We start from the raw sequence: 16,960 nt of genomic DNA, 5'->3' as shown, positions 1-16,960 counted from the left end.
TCTTTATGCAGGATTAGTTTGTATGATGGGTAGGGATTGAAGCCCACTGTTTTTGAGACTGCAATCTTATGATCCTATATGTGAGCGGTGGGGTCTGTTTAGAGGGTGGAAGTTGTTCAGGGAGGTCTGATTGAAGGATTTCAATCCAGACAACGATTATTGAGTCCAAAAGGTTGAAGGTAAAGAGATGAAGATTGGTCTGGAGAATTTCAGAAGTTTAGATTAAGAAAGACCATGATAGAGTTGCTAGCAGATAGGACACTGCTAGGTTCCATCTCACTGCCATGGGTGGTAAGAGGGAACTGAGGGAGAGTCGTGGCCGCCCACCCTTTATGCCTTTGTATGGGAGCCAGTGCAGCCCCAAAGGACACTGCTAGCAAAAAGAATCCAGTCACATGCATAAAATGCATGTGCACCTACAGTGGGATCCACACTGACACATATTTGAAGAGCATGTGAAGAAGCTGCCCTGAAAACTGCGGGAGGAGCTCAAGGAAGAGCTTGGTATCCTCTCAGACAGAGAGGCACAAGAAAACACTGGGGGTTAAAACCTCCAAAGCTTATCTCAGAGAAACCTTTATTGGGACTGGGATTCTACTGATTAGTATAGGGCCTGGGCGTCATGGCTACTGGGTTCTATTGCCAACTCTGCCACTCACTTGTTGTGTAACCTTGAACAGATCACCTATTTATACATCCATTTCTCCATCTGTTATACAGGAAAGATAATAGTAATCACCACCACCAACACAACCAATCTATTTTACAGGGGCTGGTAATGGCTAATAAATTATTGTTTGGAAAGTGTTTGGGATGAAAAGAGCTACAGAAGAACAAAGCAGAATAATTCTATTGACTGAGCCAATCAGCAGTTACCTGTGCTGCTTCCCAGCCCCACTGCCTGTATTTGGGATCATGTGTAAATCTCCACATATACCAATAGGTCTCGATCACCTCTGGTCTTAGAATGTAATACTTTTCATTCTGCCGCACTGCCACTGCCTCTAGGCCACCATCAAATTTGAACGCTTCAGGACCCAGCTTTAATGCTGCAGAGAGAAGAGAAAAGAAAAGAGGAATACTTTATTCCTTTCCAATCTTTGGGGGAGGGATTTATACAAAGCATGCAAATAAATCTGAAACGAAATCTAGCTTTTCTTTGAATAGTCTCATAAATATTTCCTATTGTTGAGGCTTCTAATATTTCTAATGAATAATGTATTTGATCCCTGTGTTAAATCTACTTATCTTGACAGGAGAATAGTAGTCCCCTTAGAAACTAATAAAACACTAAGAATATAAGCATTTTAACACATTCCGTTATAAGGTAAAATTAAACTGAGACAGACTGGTTCTTGCTATACATAAGGAAAAGAGAAAATGGTCAGGAACATTTTTAACATTCTATTGATTTGATATGGCAGGATGGGAAAAGGCCTGAGAAGGTGAATTAGGAATCATCATTGCAGATAGTCTGTATTTCCAGCTAGGCCAGTGGTGGGCAACCTGCTCCATCTATGCCTCACTTATAGAAACTGCATTACCTGAGCAGGAAGGATATGGAGAGTGGTGCTGCAGTGGCCTCTGAAGCTGAGACCAGGGATCTGAAGGGAAGAGTAGAACAGGGAGTGCTGTCTACCTGCACTTGAATCAAGGCAGCACATGGAATGCAGCACACTCTTATAATAGATGAGATGGCCTCAGTGTCAATCTGGCTGGGCTTTTAGTACCTCTTTCATAAACTCTTCCAGGAGTTTGAACCACTGCTCTGCTCAAGGCAGGGCAGAGGAGGAAAGACAAATTAAACTGAGTATCCTGTTGGACAGCATCCTTCTTCCATGCAAAGAAAGGTCTGGTATGGGGATCCATCATGGATTTTTACTGTAGTCTAACACACTGTTCAAATCCAAATGTTTTATCTAGGTATCCAGAAGATTGAGGGGCCTCATTCTAGGCAGTGGGGCAAACAGAGAATGATTTTGGAAACACACAAGAGTGCAGAGTTAAACTATAACAGGACTGGCTCCTAAAGAGACTTTAGCCAAGTAAGGGTGATATCCATGGGAGCTGTGGGTGTTCAACACTTAAAATTAGGTAACTTATTCATGTGCTTAAGTATGGATTTAGGAACCTAACTCTAGAGACTTTAGTCCTAATTTAGTCCTTTATTTTTATATGTTTGTCACTATAAAACTACAGCTAGCCTAGAAACTAACTAGTGAAAAGGAAAGACAGAGTCAGAAAACAAATGTTGCTTTCTAACCTCTAATACAGGGGTCGGCAACCTTTCAGAAGTGGTGTGCCGAGTTTTCATTTATTCATTCGAATATAAGGTTTCGCGTGTCAGTAATACATTTTAATGTTTTTAGAAGGTCTCTTTCTATAAGTCTATAATATATAACTAAACTATTGTTGTATGTAAAGTAAATAGGGTTTTTAAAATGTTTAAGAAGCTTCATTTAAAATTAAATTAAAATGCAGAGCCCCCCGGACTGGTGGCCAGGACCGGGGCAGCGTGAGTGCCATAGGTTGCCTACCCCTGCTCTAATATAAAAACTGAGGAAGAGACCCTCAGTAGTTTGTAGCTACAGAACCAGTCCATCAGTATCTAGTGTCATTTTACATTTCCTAGGAGAACAACTATCACATCCCTCCCACATTTCCTTTGTCTGTTTATCTGATTATAGCCAGTCTTGGAACGGGGCCAGTACCTGCTCTTACTTTGGCCCTACCTTGTCTGAAGTCGCATTCATGAATTCATGAATTCACTTATGCAGTTTGTGCTATTGGGAATGCAAGAATTACCACTGTGGATAAAACCAACTAATCCAGTATCCAAGTCTCTGAAAGTTGCCATCATCAGACACTTCAGGGGAAGGTTCAAGAAATGTCTTCATGGACAACTGTAGAATAAACAGCCCACAGACAGTTTCTAAACTATGTCAGTTAATGGCTGGGTATGTTCTTAAGCATAAAGGTCTATGTCCTTTATTAAATAAAACCCCGATATAATACAAATCTGGGTGTTCTCAGTATCCATATGTGTCTACCCCTTTTTGGAATCTTGCTAAGCTCTTAATTTCTATAGTATCCTTGTGACAGTGCATTCTGCAGGTTGATTTATCAGGTTTTAGTTTGTTGCATTTCCAATTTCATTGACTGTCCTCTTGTGTCATGTGATTAGATAAAAAGGAGTGGTCAAAATACCATCTTTTCACAATACCATTCTTTTTTTATGTGCCTCTATCATGTCCCTTATTAGTCTCACTATACTAAATAGAACAACATTATGCCCTAAGTCACACTGGCGTAAATCTGGAGTAACATCACTAAAGTCAACTGAGTTACTTTGGATTAACAGTAGCGTAACAATAGAGCTTGGCCTCCACAGTTTTCACTCATCACATAGAAATTTCTCCAGGCCCCTTCCATTTTTGTTGCCCAAATCAAGATTGCCTTTATTTACTTATATCTTTGATGAGATGGAGTGACAGGAAATGAACACAGTATTGCAGACATGGTGTCCTGTGATTTATATGATGACATTAATATAGGGGAAGCTGGTAGTGACCCATACACCCCTTTAGATTCCCTAACACTTTCTATTATAAAGGATTCTTGCCATAATTTCTTTGAGAAATTCTCACCCCTCCATTGTTTGTAACAGCCTTTGATATTTGGCAGGGGAATGTCCTCAGGATACAAAAAGGAAATTTCTTATGAAAATTCCATTCAACTTTTCCTGAGAAATATCAAAAGAATAGAATGCGATTTCTCTTCTCTCACATGCATTCCCCAAAGCAGTCGCAGCTGCCCTGAGAATACCTGGAAGCTGCCAGTGCAGCTGTAGCAGGGGTGTGATGAAGAACAGAGTTGGGCTGGGCTCCCCTCCCCCAGACCCAGCACATGGCCTTAATATGCCCCCTCTGGGGGTACTTCATAGTGCAAGAGCTCCCCCAACTCCCACAGTGTGAGAGAGCTAGAGATTTGGGCCAGGCCAGGCCGGGTGCTCTCCCACTGACCACAGCACCTGGACCTAGAGGTTCATTCCCCACTCTGATAACAGCTTCCTCCTGCCTCACTAACAATTAGTCCTGTACTCAAGTGGTAACAGTTTGTGCTGCAATCCAGAAGACTCAGGATTGAAACCCTAATACTTATTGGGGAGGTTGTTACCTTGCACATAGGAGAATTTATCTTAACCTTTTTCCTTTAAAACACCCAGGAAATTAAATACAAAAAATGTTAAATGAACATTATTTAGGTTGCAATGTCAAGCACTTGAAAGTTAGGAAATGCTAAATTTATGGTTGCTCAAACAACCTCGTTCTACCCCCTTTTGCCCATGCATTATGATACAGTCTTTAAATATGTAAACACATACTATTTTTTCCATAGGACCTTTGCATCATTCAGTTCATAGGATGGATGAATGAGGAATTGGGGTTGCACAAACAACTGTAAATCTGGCAATTCACAAGTTCTGTGTGCTTGAATTTATAAAATAAATATTCTTTTACTGTAGCTTTTTTCTATGTAATAGTATTTAAAACAGTATTATCTATCCCCTTTCTTATATAGCCTGACATTTTATTTGCTTTTTTAACTGCTGCTGCACATTGAGCAGATTCATTGATTTGTCCAGGTCTTTCTGTCTTGAGTTGCTACTGTTCATTTAGAACCCAATAAGGTGAACGAGTACTTGAAATTACTTCTTCCAACATGCATTACTTTGCATTTGTCAGCAGTAAATTTCATCTGCCACTTTGTTGCCTATTCCCACTGGAGATTCTCACAATTTTTTTCTAGTCTTAACTATCTTGAATTATTTTGTATCACCTGTAAATTTGGCACCCATTATTCACTCTTTTTCCAATGGAGTTTAAATATATTAAACAACACTAATCCTGTCCTGACATTAGAGACGTCTTTATTTTGTTGAAACTTGCCCACCCCGCCTTTCGCCTCCTACTCCTAAGGGGAATCCCTTCAAATAAGTTGTCTCTGCTCAGCTGCTGACCTAGGTGAATATATTTGTCAACTGCCTCAATTTCTTTCCTGTTTATCGTGATGATTCCTTCTGCACAATGCTCATTCCGCATCCACTTTGACTACATCACCCCATGCAAAAATGGACAAACACAAAAAAGTGGGATGGGACATCAGAAGTGAATATGTCTGAGGCCTGGTCTACACTATGAGTTTAATTTGAATTTAGCAGCATTAAATTGAATTAACCCTGCACCCGTGCACACAACGAAGCCCTTTATTTCGATATAAAGGGCTCTTAATATCGATATCTGTACTCCTCCCCGACGAGGGGAGTAGCTCTGAAATCGGTATTGCCATTTCAAATTAGGGTTAGTGTGGCCGCAATTCGAAGTTATTGGCCTCTGGGAGCTATCCCACAGTGCACCATTGTGACCGCTCTGGACAGCAATCTGAACTCGGATGCACTGGCTAGATAGACAGAAAAAGCCCCGCGAACTTTTGAATTTTATTTCCTGTTTGTCCAGCGTGGAGAGCACAGGTGACCACGCAGAGCTCATCAACACAGGTAACCATGCAGTCCGAGAATCGAAAAAGAGCACCAGCTTGGATGGTACGGGAGGTACTGGATCTGATCGCTATATGGGGAGAGGATTCAGTGCTAGCAGAACTACGTTCCAAAAAACGAAATGCCAAAACTTTTGAAAAAATCTCCAAGGGCATGATGGAGAGAGGCCACAACAGGGACTCATATCAGTGCCGCATGAAAGTTAAGGAGCTCAGACAAGCCTATCAAAAAACCAAGGAGGCAAACGGTCGCTCCAGGTCAGAGCCACAGACATGCTGCTTCTGCGCTGAGCTGCATGCAATTCTAGGGGGGGCTGCCACCACTACCCCACCTCTGACCGTGGATTCCGAGGCGCAGGTAATCTCAGCCACACCTGAGGATTCTGTGGACGGGGAAGAGGAGGAGGAGGAGGACAAGCTTGCTGTCATAATTATAAAGGGAAGGGTAACAGCCCTCCTGTGTACAGTACTATAAAATCCCTCCTGGCCAGAGACTCCAAACCTATTTACCTGTAAAGGGTTAAGAAGCTCAGGTAACCTGGCTGACACCTGACCCAAAGGACCAATAAGGGGACAAGATACTTTCAAATCTTGGTGGGGGGAAGGCTTTTGTTTGTGCTCTTTGTTTTGGTGGTGGTTCGCTCTTGGGACTAAGAGGGACCAGACATCAATCCAGGCTCTCCAAATCTTTCTGAACAAGTCTCTCATATTTCCAACTTGTAAGTAAACAGCCAGGCAAGGCATGTTAGTTTTTATCTTTGTTTTCTCAACTTGTAAATGTACCTTTTTGCTAGAGTGTTTATCTCTGTTTGCTATAACTTGAACCTAAGGCTAGAGGGGGGTCCTCTGGGCTCTTTAAGTTTGATTACCCTGTAAAGTTATTTTTATCTTTTTCTTTAATTAAAAGCCTTCTTTTTAAGAACCTGATTGATTTTCCTTGTTTTAAGATCCAAGGGGTTTGGCTCTGTGTTCACCAGGGAATTGGTGAAGAGTCTCTCAAGGCTACCCAGGGAAGGGAATTAGCACTTTGGGAGTGGTGGCAGCGGACCAGATCTAAGCTGGTAGTTAAGCTTAGAAGTTTCATGCAGGCCCCCACATTTGTACCCTAAAGTTCAGAGTGGGGAAGCAGCCTTGACACTTGCAGAGAGCACACAGCACTCCGTTCTCCCCAACAGCCAGGATCTTTTTCTCAGCCTGAGTGAAGTACCCTCCCAACCCTCCCTAGGCAGTATCCAAGACCATGACCCCATGGAAGGGACCTCAGGTGAGTTTACCTTTTAAAATATAAAACATGGTTTAAAAGCAAGCGTTTTTAAAATTTGTTAGTCTCTAAGGTGCCACAAGTACTCCTGTTCTTTTTGCGTTTTTTAATGATTAATTTGCCCTGAGGACTTGGGATGCATTCGCGGCCAGTACAGCTACTGGAAAAGTCTGTTAACGTGTCTGGGGATGGAGCGGAAATCCTCCAGGGACATCTCCATGAAGCTCTCCTGGAGGTACTCCAAAAGCCTTTCCACAAGGTTTCTGGGCAGTACAGCTTTATTCCGTCCTCCATGGTAGGACACTTTACCACACCATGCTAGTAGCAAGTAATCTGGTATCATTGCATGACAAAGCCTGGCAGCGTATGGTCCCAGTGTTTGCTGGCATTCAAGCAACATCCGTTCTTTATCTCGCTGTGTAATCCTCAGGAGAGTGATATCGCTCATGATAACCTGATTGAAATACGGGAATTTAATTAAGGGGACAGAGGTGGCCATTCCTACTGGGCTGTTTGCCTGTGGCTGAAAATAAATCCTTCCCTGTAGTTAGCCAAGCCTGGGGGGGGGGCGTAAATTGGCGCTGAGCTTTTCGCGTTTGGCTAGCAGGGATCTTCCCTGATACCACCCACGCAGTGGGGGGAGGGGTAAAGCGATCATCCCAGATAATTGATGGGGGGAGGGCGTTAGTTTGGTTTCTGCAGGGATCTTCCCTGATACCAGCCACGCGGTGGGGGGAGGGAAAAAGCAATCATCCCAGAGAATTGGATGGGGGGTTAGTTTGTTTTTTGCTGCTGCAGGTTAACAGGAAAACCGCAGCACTCAACGGGCTTTGCTTGGTATGTGGTAAAGGAGGATGCAGAAGCCGAAAGACAATGGCTTACCATGGCCGCATGCAAGCCGAATTCTGTTGCCCAGACCTGCGTCTGTGATCTCTAACACCAAAGCCACAGGCACTCAATATTAAGATGCAAAATGCGACCTTGCACAGAAATCACATGTGCTATGTAATGTTAATAGTGTTGTTCACCGTGAAAGAGTATAAGCATTGTTCTGTAAAATTTATCTTTTTAAATACTTCTCTCCCTTTTTTTCCCTCCCTCCAACAGCTGCAAATTTTTCAAGCCTCCCTCCTCCGTCCCGAAGGCTATCTCAGATAAGGCGGAGAAAAAAAAAAGGACACGAGACGCCATGTTCTCGGAAATAATGGAATCGACCCGCAAGGAAAGAGCTCATCTGAATGAGTGGAAGGACACGGTATCAAAGTACACGAAAGATGCCAGTGAATGTGAGGACAGGAGGGACCAACGTGAGGACATGAGGGACCAATGTGAGGAGAGGAGAGACGCTCGAGATGAGAGGTGGCGGCAGGAAGATCAGAGGAGGCAGGATGCAACACTGGGGCTGCCGCATGAGCAAACAGACATCCTCGGGTGTCTGGTGGAGCTTCAGGAACGGCAGCAGGATCACAGAGTGCCGCTACAGCCCCTGTATAACCACCCTCCCCCGTCACCATGTTCCATAGCCTCCTCACCCAGACGTGCAAGAACGCGGGGCGAGGGAGGGAGGAGAGAGGCTCCGTGCGCCCTCCCATTCCACCTCAGTGGACAGCCCAAGCAAAAGGCTGTCATTACTTTAACCTGTTTTTAGTGGCCTCCTCCCCGATACTTCTCCCAAACCCCACCCAGGCTACCTTGTCAGTTCTCTCTCTCTTTTTATAATCAATTAATAAAGAATAAATGATTTTTAAATTATAGTGAATTTATTTCCTTTGAAAACAAGCTGTGATCGCAGGGGAAGGGTGGGTTGCTTACAGAGAATGAGTCAATAAAAGGGGTGGGTTTTCATCAAGAAGAAATAAACAGAACTTACACACGGTAGCCTGGCCAGTCATGAAACTGGTTTTCAAAGCTTCTCTGATGCGCCGCGCTTCCTGGTGTGCTCTTCTAATCGCCCTGATGTCTGGCTGCGCGTAATCAGCTGCCAGGCAATTTGCCTCAGCCTCCCACCCTGCCATAAAGGTCTCCCCCTTACTTTCACAGAGATTGTAGAGCACACAGCAAGCAGCAATAACAATGGGAATATTGGTTTGGCTGAGGTCTGAGCGAGTCAGTAATGTGCGCCAGCGACCTTTTAAACGTCCAAATGCACATTCTATCACCATTCTGCACTTGCTCAGCCTGTAGTTGAACAGCTCCTGACTCCTGTCCAGGCTGCCTGTGTATGGCTTCATGAGCCGTGGCATTAAGGGGTAGGCTGGGTCCCCAAGGATAACTATAGGCATCTCAACATCCCCAACGGTTATTTTCTGGTCCGGGAAGTAAGTCCCTTGCTGCAGCCGTTTAAACAGAGTAGTGTTCCTGAAGACGCGAGCGTCATAAAAACTTGCCGGCCAGCCCACGTTGATGTTGGTGAAAGGTCCCTTGTGATCCACCAGTGCTTGCAGCACCACTGAAAAGTACCCCTTGCGGTTTATGTACTGGGTACCCTGGTGCTCCGGTGCCAAGATAGGGATATGGGTTCCATCTATCGCCCCACCACAGTTAGGGAATCCCATTGCAGCAAAGCCATCCACTATGACCTGCACATTTCCCAGAGTCACTACCTTTGGTAGCAGCAGCTCAGTGATTGCTTTGGCTACTTGCATCACAGCAGCCCCCACAGTAGATTTGTCCACTCCAAATTGATTCCCGACTGACCGATAGCTGTCTGGCGTTGCAAGCTTCCACAGGGCTATCGCCACTCGCTTCTCAACTGTGAGGGCTGTTCTCATCTTGGTATTCTGGCGCATCAGGGCAGGGGAAAGCAAGTCACAAAGTTCCATGAAAGTGCCCTTACGCATGTGAAAGTTTCGCAGCCACTGGGAATTGTCCCAGACCTGCAACACAATGCGGTCCCACCAGTCTGTGCTTGTTTCCCGGGCCCAGAATCGGCGTTCCACAGCTAGAACCTGCCCCATTAACAACATGATCTCCAAAGCGCCGGGTCCTGCGATTTGAGAGAATTCTGTGTCCATGTCCATGTCCTTATCACTCTCGTTGCCGCGCTACCGTCGCTGCCTCCTCTTTGCCTTGTTTTTCTGGTCCTGGTTCAGCATAAACTGCACGAGAATGCGTGAGGTGTTTACAATGTTCATGACTGCTGTCTTGAACTGAGCGAGCTCCATGCTTGCCGTGGTATGGTGTCTGTTCACCCAGGAAAAAAGGCGCGAAACGGTTGTCTGCTGTTGCTTTCATGGAGGGAGGGGTGAGGCTGTACCCAGAACCACCTGCAACAATGTTTTTTGCCCCATCAGGCACTGGGATCTCAACCCAGAATTCCAATGGGCGGGGGAGACTGCTGGAACTATGGGATAGCTATGGGATAACTACCCACAGTGCAACACTCCGGAAATCGACGCTAGCCCCGGTACATGGACACACACCGCCGAATTAATGTGCTTAGTGTGGCCACATACATTCAACTTTATACAATCTGTTTCCAAAATTCGAATTCTGTAAATTCGGATTAATCCCGTAGTGTAGACATACCCTGAGTCTTATAACCACATTGAAGGGGATGTCAACAATAAAAATTTGAGGGGACACGAAATGAAAAGATAAAAACTGAACTGCAACCTCCTTGTGACTGGAGTAGGAAAGGGTTTTTTTTCTTGTGTCCCTTGCTGGCAATATAGGTTATGTATAGTACCTGACGGCAAGTGGGGATAAACTCAAGACATCTTCATTCTAGAGAAAACTTTCACTAAGATGAACCACAAACACAAAGAAATCAAGAATAAAAGCAGCAGACTGATCCTCAGCTCCCCAAGCTGTGCGAAGACTTGTCCTTTAAAGTCAAACATTTAAAATAATTTTATTACTGATTCTTTTAATGAAGTTAAATATAATGAAGCTGAAGAATGCTTATGCAATATTACTTCAGCATGTTTTTCCATTCCTTTGATTTGGATGAGTTTTGTGTAAATGAAACTTAGCCAGGAATGGAGCTCTAGATTCACCCAAAGACGGAAACAGTGGCGAGCACACTGCAAGCTGTAGTACAGTGATTTGCAAATACACCTCAGCCTTGACCTTGAACTACCAGCTATAGTATACTGGCAATAAGAACAGACCCAGTCTCCAGGTTGCTGGTACCATCTGAAAATTCCCTTGATTGGATCAGTTGATTGTGCTTTATTAAGTGTATGAGTTCTCTAATGCAAGCTAACAGGACAGCCAAAACTGTACAGACCACCATACTCTTAACAAATCAATTATAACTGCAAATGAAACTCAAACCAGAGGCTCAGTTACATAATAGTTGTTGAAGTGCTCGTTCTGGGGCCCAGGCACACATTTCTGCACCATCTTTAAGACTTAGTCTTTTAATACTGAGGGGACAGAGTTCAGGGAATACACAACAGGGATTATGTAACTTCTGGTTGCCCGGGTGTTTGCTATAAATAGAGACAGCCAACCCTTATCAATGAGAGACCCGGGTCATGGAAAGAACTAACTTTATTTGGACTATCTTGGCTGATAAATGTGTCCACTGGTGTTCAATGATATAATGCTACTGAGTCCCAATGCCCCAAAGTCCTCAAGTTTAATTTAATAGCCTTTAACATTTTACTGTCTTCATTTTCAAACGGATTCACAATTTCACCAAATTGTTGGAAATGCTGTACAACCTGCACCTGTTTGTGAACTTGTACAGCCAGCAAGAATGCACCAGTGTTCATTTTAGCCAGAAGCAGGACGGCACTGTCATGACAAATGGGATTTTTGAACCATGGAAAACAGCAATTCACCAATGTGATTTCAAATTGTAACAATTTCACACACTAATTTATGTTTCAAGAGGGTGAGGCTAACTAACAGTTATTACTATAAAAAATGGCTGGTGTTTTTCTGCAGAGCACATTCTCATTTATTAATTATTTTGCTAAAACTATTTTAAGTTGGATATATAAAACACTACCCCATGTACCAATGCTCTCTCAAATGTAGTTTTATCATCTGAATGATCTGCACACAAAACTATATTTAGAAAACAAGTCAGGGATAGACATAGATGACCAAACATAAAAGTCTTAAGGTCTGAGTCTACATTCATGTACCCTGGCCGCATAAATTAGGAGTAACTCCAATTAAGTCAAGAAAGTTACAGTGGTATAAAAATGATGCGAGGTAGAGGAAGATCAGGCTCATGCATTCAAGACAAATGTCTTGAATAATCTGACCACCTCTCTTTCCTGTGTATTTCTACTGTGCAGGGTCCTGTTAAATTAAAATAATTAAATTGATAATATCTCTTACTTGTTCTGTCGTATGACTCATGACATGTATGTGCAATCTCAGCTCCAAGTTGCAAATAATGTCCAGCCTTATCATCTCTGGAACCATCTGCTCCAAGTGCAAACATTCCCCCAGCAAAACAGGTGAGGTGGCCCATCTTTCTCTCAAGGTGCCCATTCTTCCATTCCCCAATGTATGTCAGTCCTCCGTTAGACTTTCTGATAAGATGTCTTTCTATGGCCTGCAAGGAGATTGGGATAATCTTTAAATACTGGAAACAGTCAAGATTCTATCTGTTTTTACTATGCTTTAAACACTATATATTTCTGATCACAGATCTTGTGTTAAAAAATTAACATCACTTTCAAAACAAGAATATTTTTTCCTTCTTACCACACTTATCTATGAACACTCTAAAAACACATTCAACATGGCAAACAAAAATTAACCATAATGCAATTCTATGGTTTAGAAATCAAGCATGTAAAAGTAATGAAATTCCAAAAAATCAAGGTTTCAACAACAACATTAACTCAGTCACATCTGAAGTACAATTTACAGCTGATACATTTTATGACAGACATCTGGAGGTACTGAACCCAGGACCTCTTCATTTAAAACCATATGACTCTACTATTGAAAATAAAGACTTAGGACTCATTAACTAGCAGCAGTAGTAGCCTCACAAACTTCTTTATGGGCACTAGCCACTAGAGCAGGACAAAGACCCACACTGTGTTAATGTGGGTTACATGGTATTTTTAGTGTTTGTATTTAATTTCCCAGGTTATTTAAGATACTTGAGCTTTTATTATAGTTGATTTATTAAAACCAGAACCCCATATATTCTGTAATTTTGTGACTGCAGAATCCCCCCTTTTCAGCCAAATTGTTCTCCAAATTCTCTACATTAATTAAATAAAATTGTTCTAGCCCTTCTGGTTGCAGAAAAACCTCAAAACTGTAAACGGTGTGTAACTGATGTAATAGTATCTTCCTGAGTCCACAGCTAGCTAGAAACAATAGCTCCTGAGAGATGTGAACAGCCCATTCATCTCAACTGGGGCCTCACACACTTCAGGATTTTGCAACCACAAAATCTGTCATTTTCCCAAAATGCTACAGAAGTCAGCACTTTTGCAGTGGAATTTGCTATTTTGCTGCAACCTGCCACCAAACATTTAGCTTTCTGTATTCCTGCTCTGCCAGAATCTGCCTGTAGCTGCCTTTTGCCATAAGTGGGAGTAGTATAAAGCACATTCCCTGCGCTGTTCCATGGAGCCAGGCAGCAGAGGTCAAGAAGCCAGAGCCGGAATCCAGCTTGTAGTCAGAAAGCCAGAGATGTAGGCTGGTGGATTAGGCTGCCTGGAGAACAGTTCAACAGCCTCGAGAGCTGAGAAGATGAGCCAAGGAAGTCAATTACAAGCTCTCCCCTTCCCTAGCAAAAATGTGTCTGTCTGTCTGGAAAGCATTACGAGAGCTGAATTTGGCAACCTGGAGAGTAAAAGAACCCAACCTCAATAATAACCATCAAAAATATCAACAAATTTTACACCAGTAACTATTTCAATTTTGAGCCATATAGATGATTGTATGGGGATGGGGAGATGGGAACGAAGGGTATTTTCTGGCAGTAGAATAAATCAACATTTTGGTAGAATTTAGCACTTGTTGCCACAGAATTTGTTCCCATTCTGTTGTGAAGTACATGATACTCTGTTGAAGGTATTTAAATTCTGGGAGTTGACATCTGCAGAATAGATTCTGTTCTCTTTTCTTTCTTCATAATCTCTGCAAGGAGAAGGGTGTCGCAGCCAGACACAAGTGGGAATGTAAAGGTGGCAATGGTGCTCTCTTCCCCACCCAGTGAGAGTTAGGGGAGTGAAGTATGGGTGAACTCAAAGTTAAGCTCAGTTAAAGACTAAAGTCTACTCAAAGGTTAAGGCCTAAACTAAACCACTTAAAGAGTTTAAAGTAGCTTAAGAACCAGATTGTCAGAAGTCCTTACGGTCAATCCTCATCTGCTTTCTGCGTGACTATGCAAGTGCCCTTTGATTTGGGAAGTAGTCCCTGAACCCTCTGTGATTTGGGAAGTAGAGGCACTGCTTGCCCCTGTTCTTCTGATTGGAAGCAGGATGCCAAGAAGGTGATACAGAGATAGTAGGGTCATGGTCCTCCGCACTGTACACTACCCCTCCGAGCTGGGCCAAAATAGAGGGGTCAGCAAGCTGCTCTATTCTAATGATGGAGCAGATTTTGCATGTTCAATGCATGTGGAACAAATGCAGGAATATTGTCCATCACGGGCAGGCCCCCTCCTCAAGGATGTGTTTTAGTATCCACAATTTACTCCTAAACGATTAAGGCACCTAAACTTTTAGCTTAGCCACAGTTTCTGAGCCATCTTGAACACTGAAATCAGCTCAGTGCTAAATATGGCCTTAAGGGCTTATTTGTCTTTAGTTCTTAAACAGCAAGTAAGAGCAGTGCCAGTTCTAATAACCCTTAGCTTCACTTTTCTCTGAGAACTCAGCTGGAGAGTTCCAGTGCACACGAGCCAATATTCTAACTTTGAAAACACAGAACTCATTTTTCTTTACCCACTGCGCCACAGGGGTGTTGTGGGGATTAGTTAATGTCTGTACACAGCTTTGAAAACAAAGTGCTACAAAAATGCTAAATATAAATTACCATCAGTTGGATTGTTTTTCCTTTCTCAGTGAGAACTATAAAACAAACTAAGTTTCACATTCCTTCCTCCTTCAATTTTTAAGTTCTGGGAACACACACACAAATAACTGGACTATGGAAAGAAAGTGTATTTTGTACGCTACCCCTTCCACTTCAAAAATGATATGAAGAGTTTTTGCTCAAATTTTCCAAAACCAAAGTTAGAAACATCAACCTTAAAGGAAGAGTTGAGAAAGTTATGAGCAACTAAAAAAGAGTAGGTAGATTGGAAGCTGGAACTTGGTTTTAAAGGGTATGTCTACACTGCAGTGTAAGCCCAGGGTTAATGGGAGTCAAGTCAGTGGTCCCTGGGTTTGAGAACCCAGGGCTTGTCTACAATAACTGCCAACCCTAAGTTAAGAATTTTTTAACCCAGGTCTCAAACCGGGGCTCTGACGTCCACAATACAGTATGCAAACCTGAGTTCAACCAACTGTATTCTACACTTCCTAGCACCCTCCAGAAATGTGATCGCTTTGTTCGTGGTACAGTGTGGGAAAACTTGACCGTCCATGCAACACGTTATAGGATGTTTGAATGGCCTGCCAGAACATCCGGCTAAGTCATCAATTTTGGTCTGTGTACTTCCAACAATGGAAGCCAGCAAAATGGAAAAGTCACCATTTCATAACTTCTTTTGCTTGGGCTTTCACTCCTGTATCAGGATGCAGGCAGAGCTTCCATGAGACACTGGTGGTGTTTTCTCACCCACAAAAGGTACCTGACAGAGCTAATAACAGAGCAGCAGGAGGAGGAAGACACAGACATGGCACATGTGAACTGGCTGATGCTGCTCCTGACACTCGGTATAGCTGCTGATGCCCCCTACATAGACCAGCTCTTTGGAGCAGGGCCACAAGCACAGACTGGTGGGATCACATCATCATGCAGACCTGGGATGACAAGCAGTGGGTCCAAAGCTTTTGCATGAAGAAAGCTACATTTCTAGAGCTTTGGGAGCAGCTTGCCCTGACCCTTCAGGGTAAAGACACACGCATGAGGGCAGCCATGCCAGTCCGGAAGCAGCTTGCTATAACTGTCTGGAAGCTGGCTACTCCTGCCATCCAGTCTGATGTTGGAAAGTCGACTGTGGAGGTTTCGGAGGCAATCAGGCATGTGGGGAACCCTAAGGAGGCAGGCATAAAAGATATTCCTGAAGTAAATTGCTGGCTTTGAGAGAATGGGGTTTCCAAATTGCACTGGGGCCACTGATGGGACTCATGTGCCCACAGTTTGCCCTCCTCAAGATGCACAAGTACATAAACCACAAAGAGTACTACTCTATCATTACGCTGGCCCCCATGGACCACAATGGCAGATTTATGAATGTCAGTGTTGGCTGCACTGGAAAAATTCATGATGCCAGGTTTTCCACCAACTGGGAATCTATGTTCACAGAGAGCCTGGGACACTATTCCCACCACAGGACATTGTCATAAACAGAGTTACTGTCCCCACTGTTTTTCTGGGGGACCCCATGTACCGCCTTTTGCCTCCTCTTATGAAACATACCCTGATCTCAGAGGCCCTGGCAAAAGGAGGTTTAATTACACTCTGAGCAGGTGTAGAGCAGTGGCTGAATGTGCTTTTGGCAGATTGAATTCTGGCTGGAGATGTCTGCAGACTTATTTGCATTCCAAGTATCATCAATGCTGTCCATGTTACTGTGATGTGCTGTGCTCTTCACAATCTTTTTGAAACCAAAGGTGAGCTATTTCCCTATGACAGTTATAGGCTGCTGAATCGGTCAGAAAGTGCACCTATACAGCTAAAGCTGGATGCACCCAGGCAACAGAAATCGTAAGTGCTTTGTGCTCCCACATTATGGACTTGCATGGGCCAACAGAACACGGAGAATGGTACCTTTATGTCTGTGCTTGTCTGGTGGAGGCGGGCATTGATTACTTGTGTGGGAAGGGGGGTTGATTGCCATGCATTGTACTTTTGAATGACATGACTGCTTATGAAATGGGGGGAGGGGAATGGTATGTCTTGATGTAAATAACTGATGTATGGAATGACGCTTATAGCTTTATTGAGACATGAGTTTTGCATACAACCTTCCAGTTGTCCCTGCCCATGTGTTTACCTTTATTATTTGAAATACACATTATATGATGTGTTGCATGATAACAA

At 43.4% G+C, this 16,960-nt stretch overlaps 1 protein-coding gene across 6 annotated transcripts in view; it reads right to left on the bottom strand.

The window, feature by feature from the left end:
• Positions 1 to 16,960, bottom strand: part of MAN1A2 (mannosidase alpha class 1A member 2) — a 300,076-nt gene that overhangs the window by 18,751 nt on the left and 264,365 nt on the right. For all 6 annotated transcript variants that reach the window (XR_255681.4, XR_010599037.1, XM_042852063.2 and 3 more), the window contains 2 exons: positions 12,116 to 12,335; positions 877 to 1,049 (listed from right to left, as the gene is read on the bottom strand). Coding sequence is in view for 4 of the 6 variants with exons in the window: in XM_042852063.2 (XP_042707997.1) it covers positions 877 to 1,049; positions 12,116 to 12,335 (393 nt within the window). In the remaining 2 variants the exon portion in view is untranslated. The remainder of the gene's footprint in view (positions 1 to 876; positions 1,050 to 12,115; positions 12,336 to 16,960) is intronic.

Source organism: Chrysemys picta, chromosome 1 (genome assembly GCF_011386835.1).
Source record: "Chrysemys picta bellii isolate R12L10 chromosome 1, ASM1138683v2, whole genome shotgun sequence".
Classification (NCBI taxonomy): domain Eukaryota; kingdom Metazoa; phylum Chordata; order Testudines; family Emydidae; genus Chrysemys; species Chrysemys picta.
This window is presented reverse-complemented; position numbering and strand designations above follow the sequence as displayed.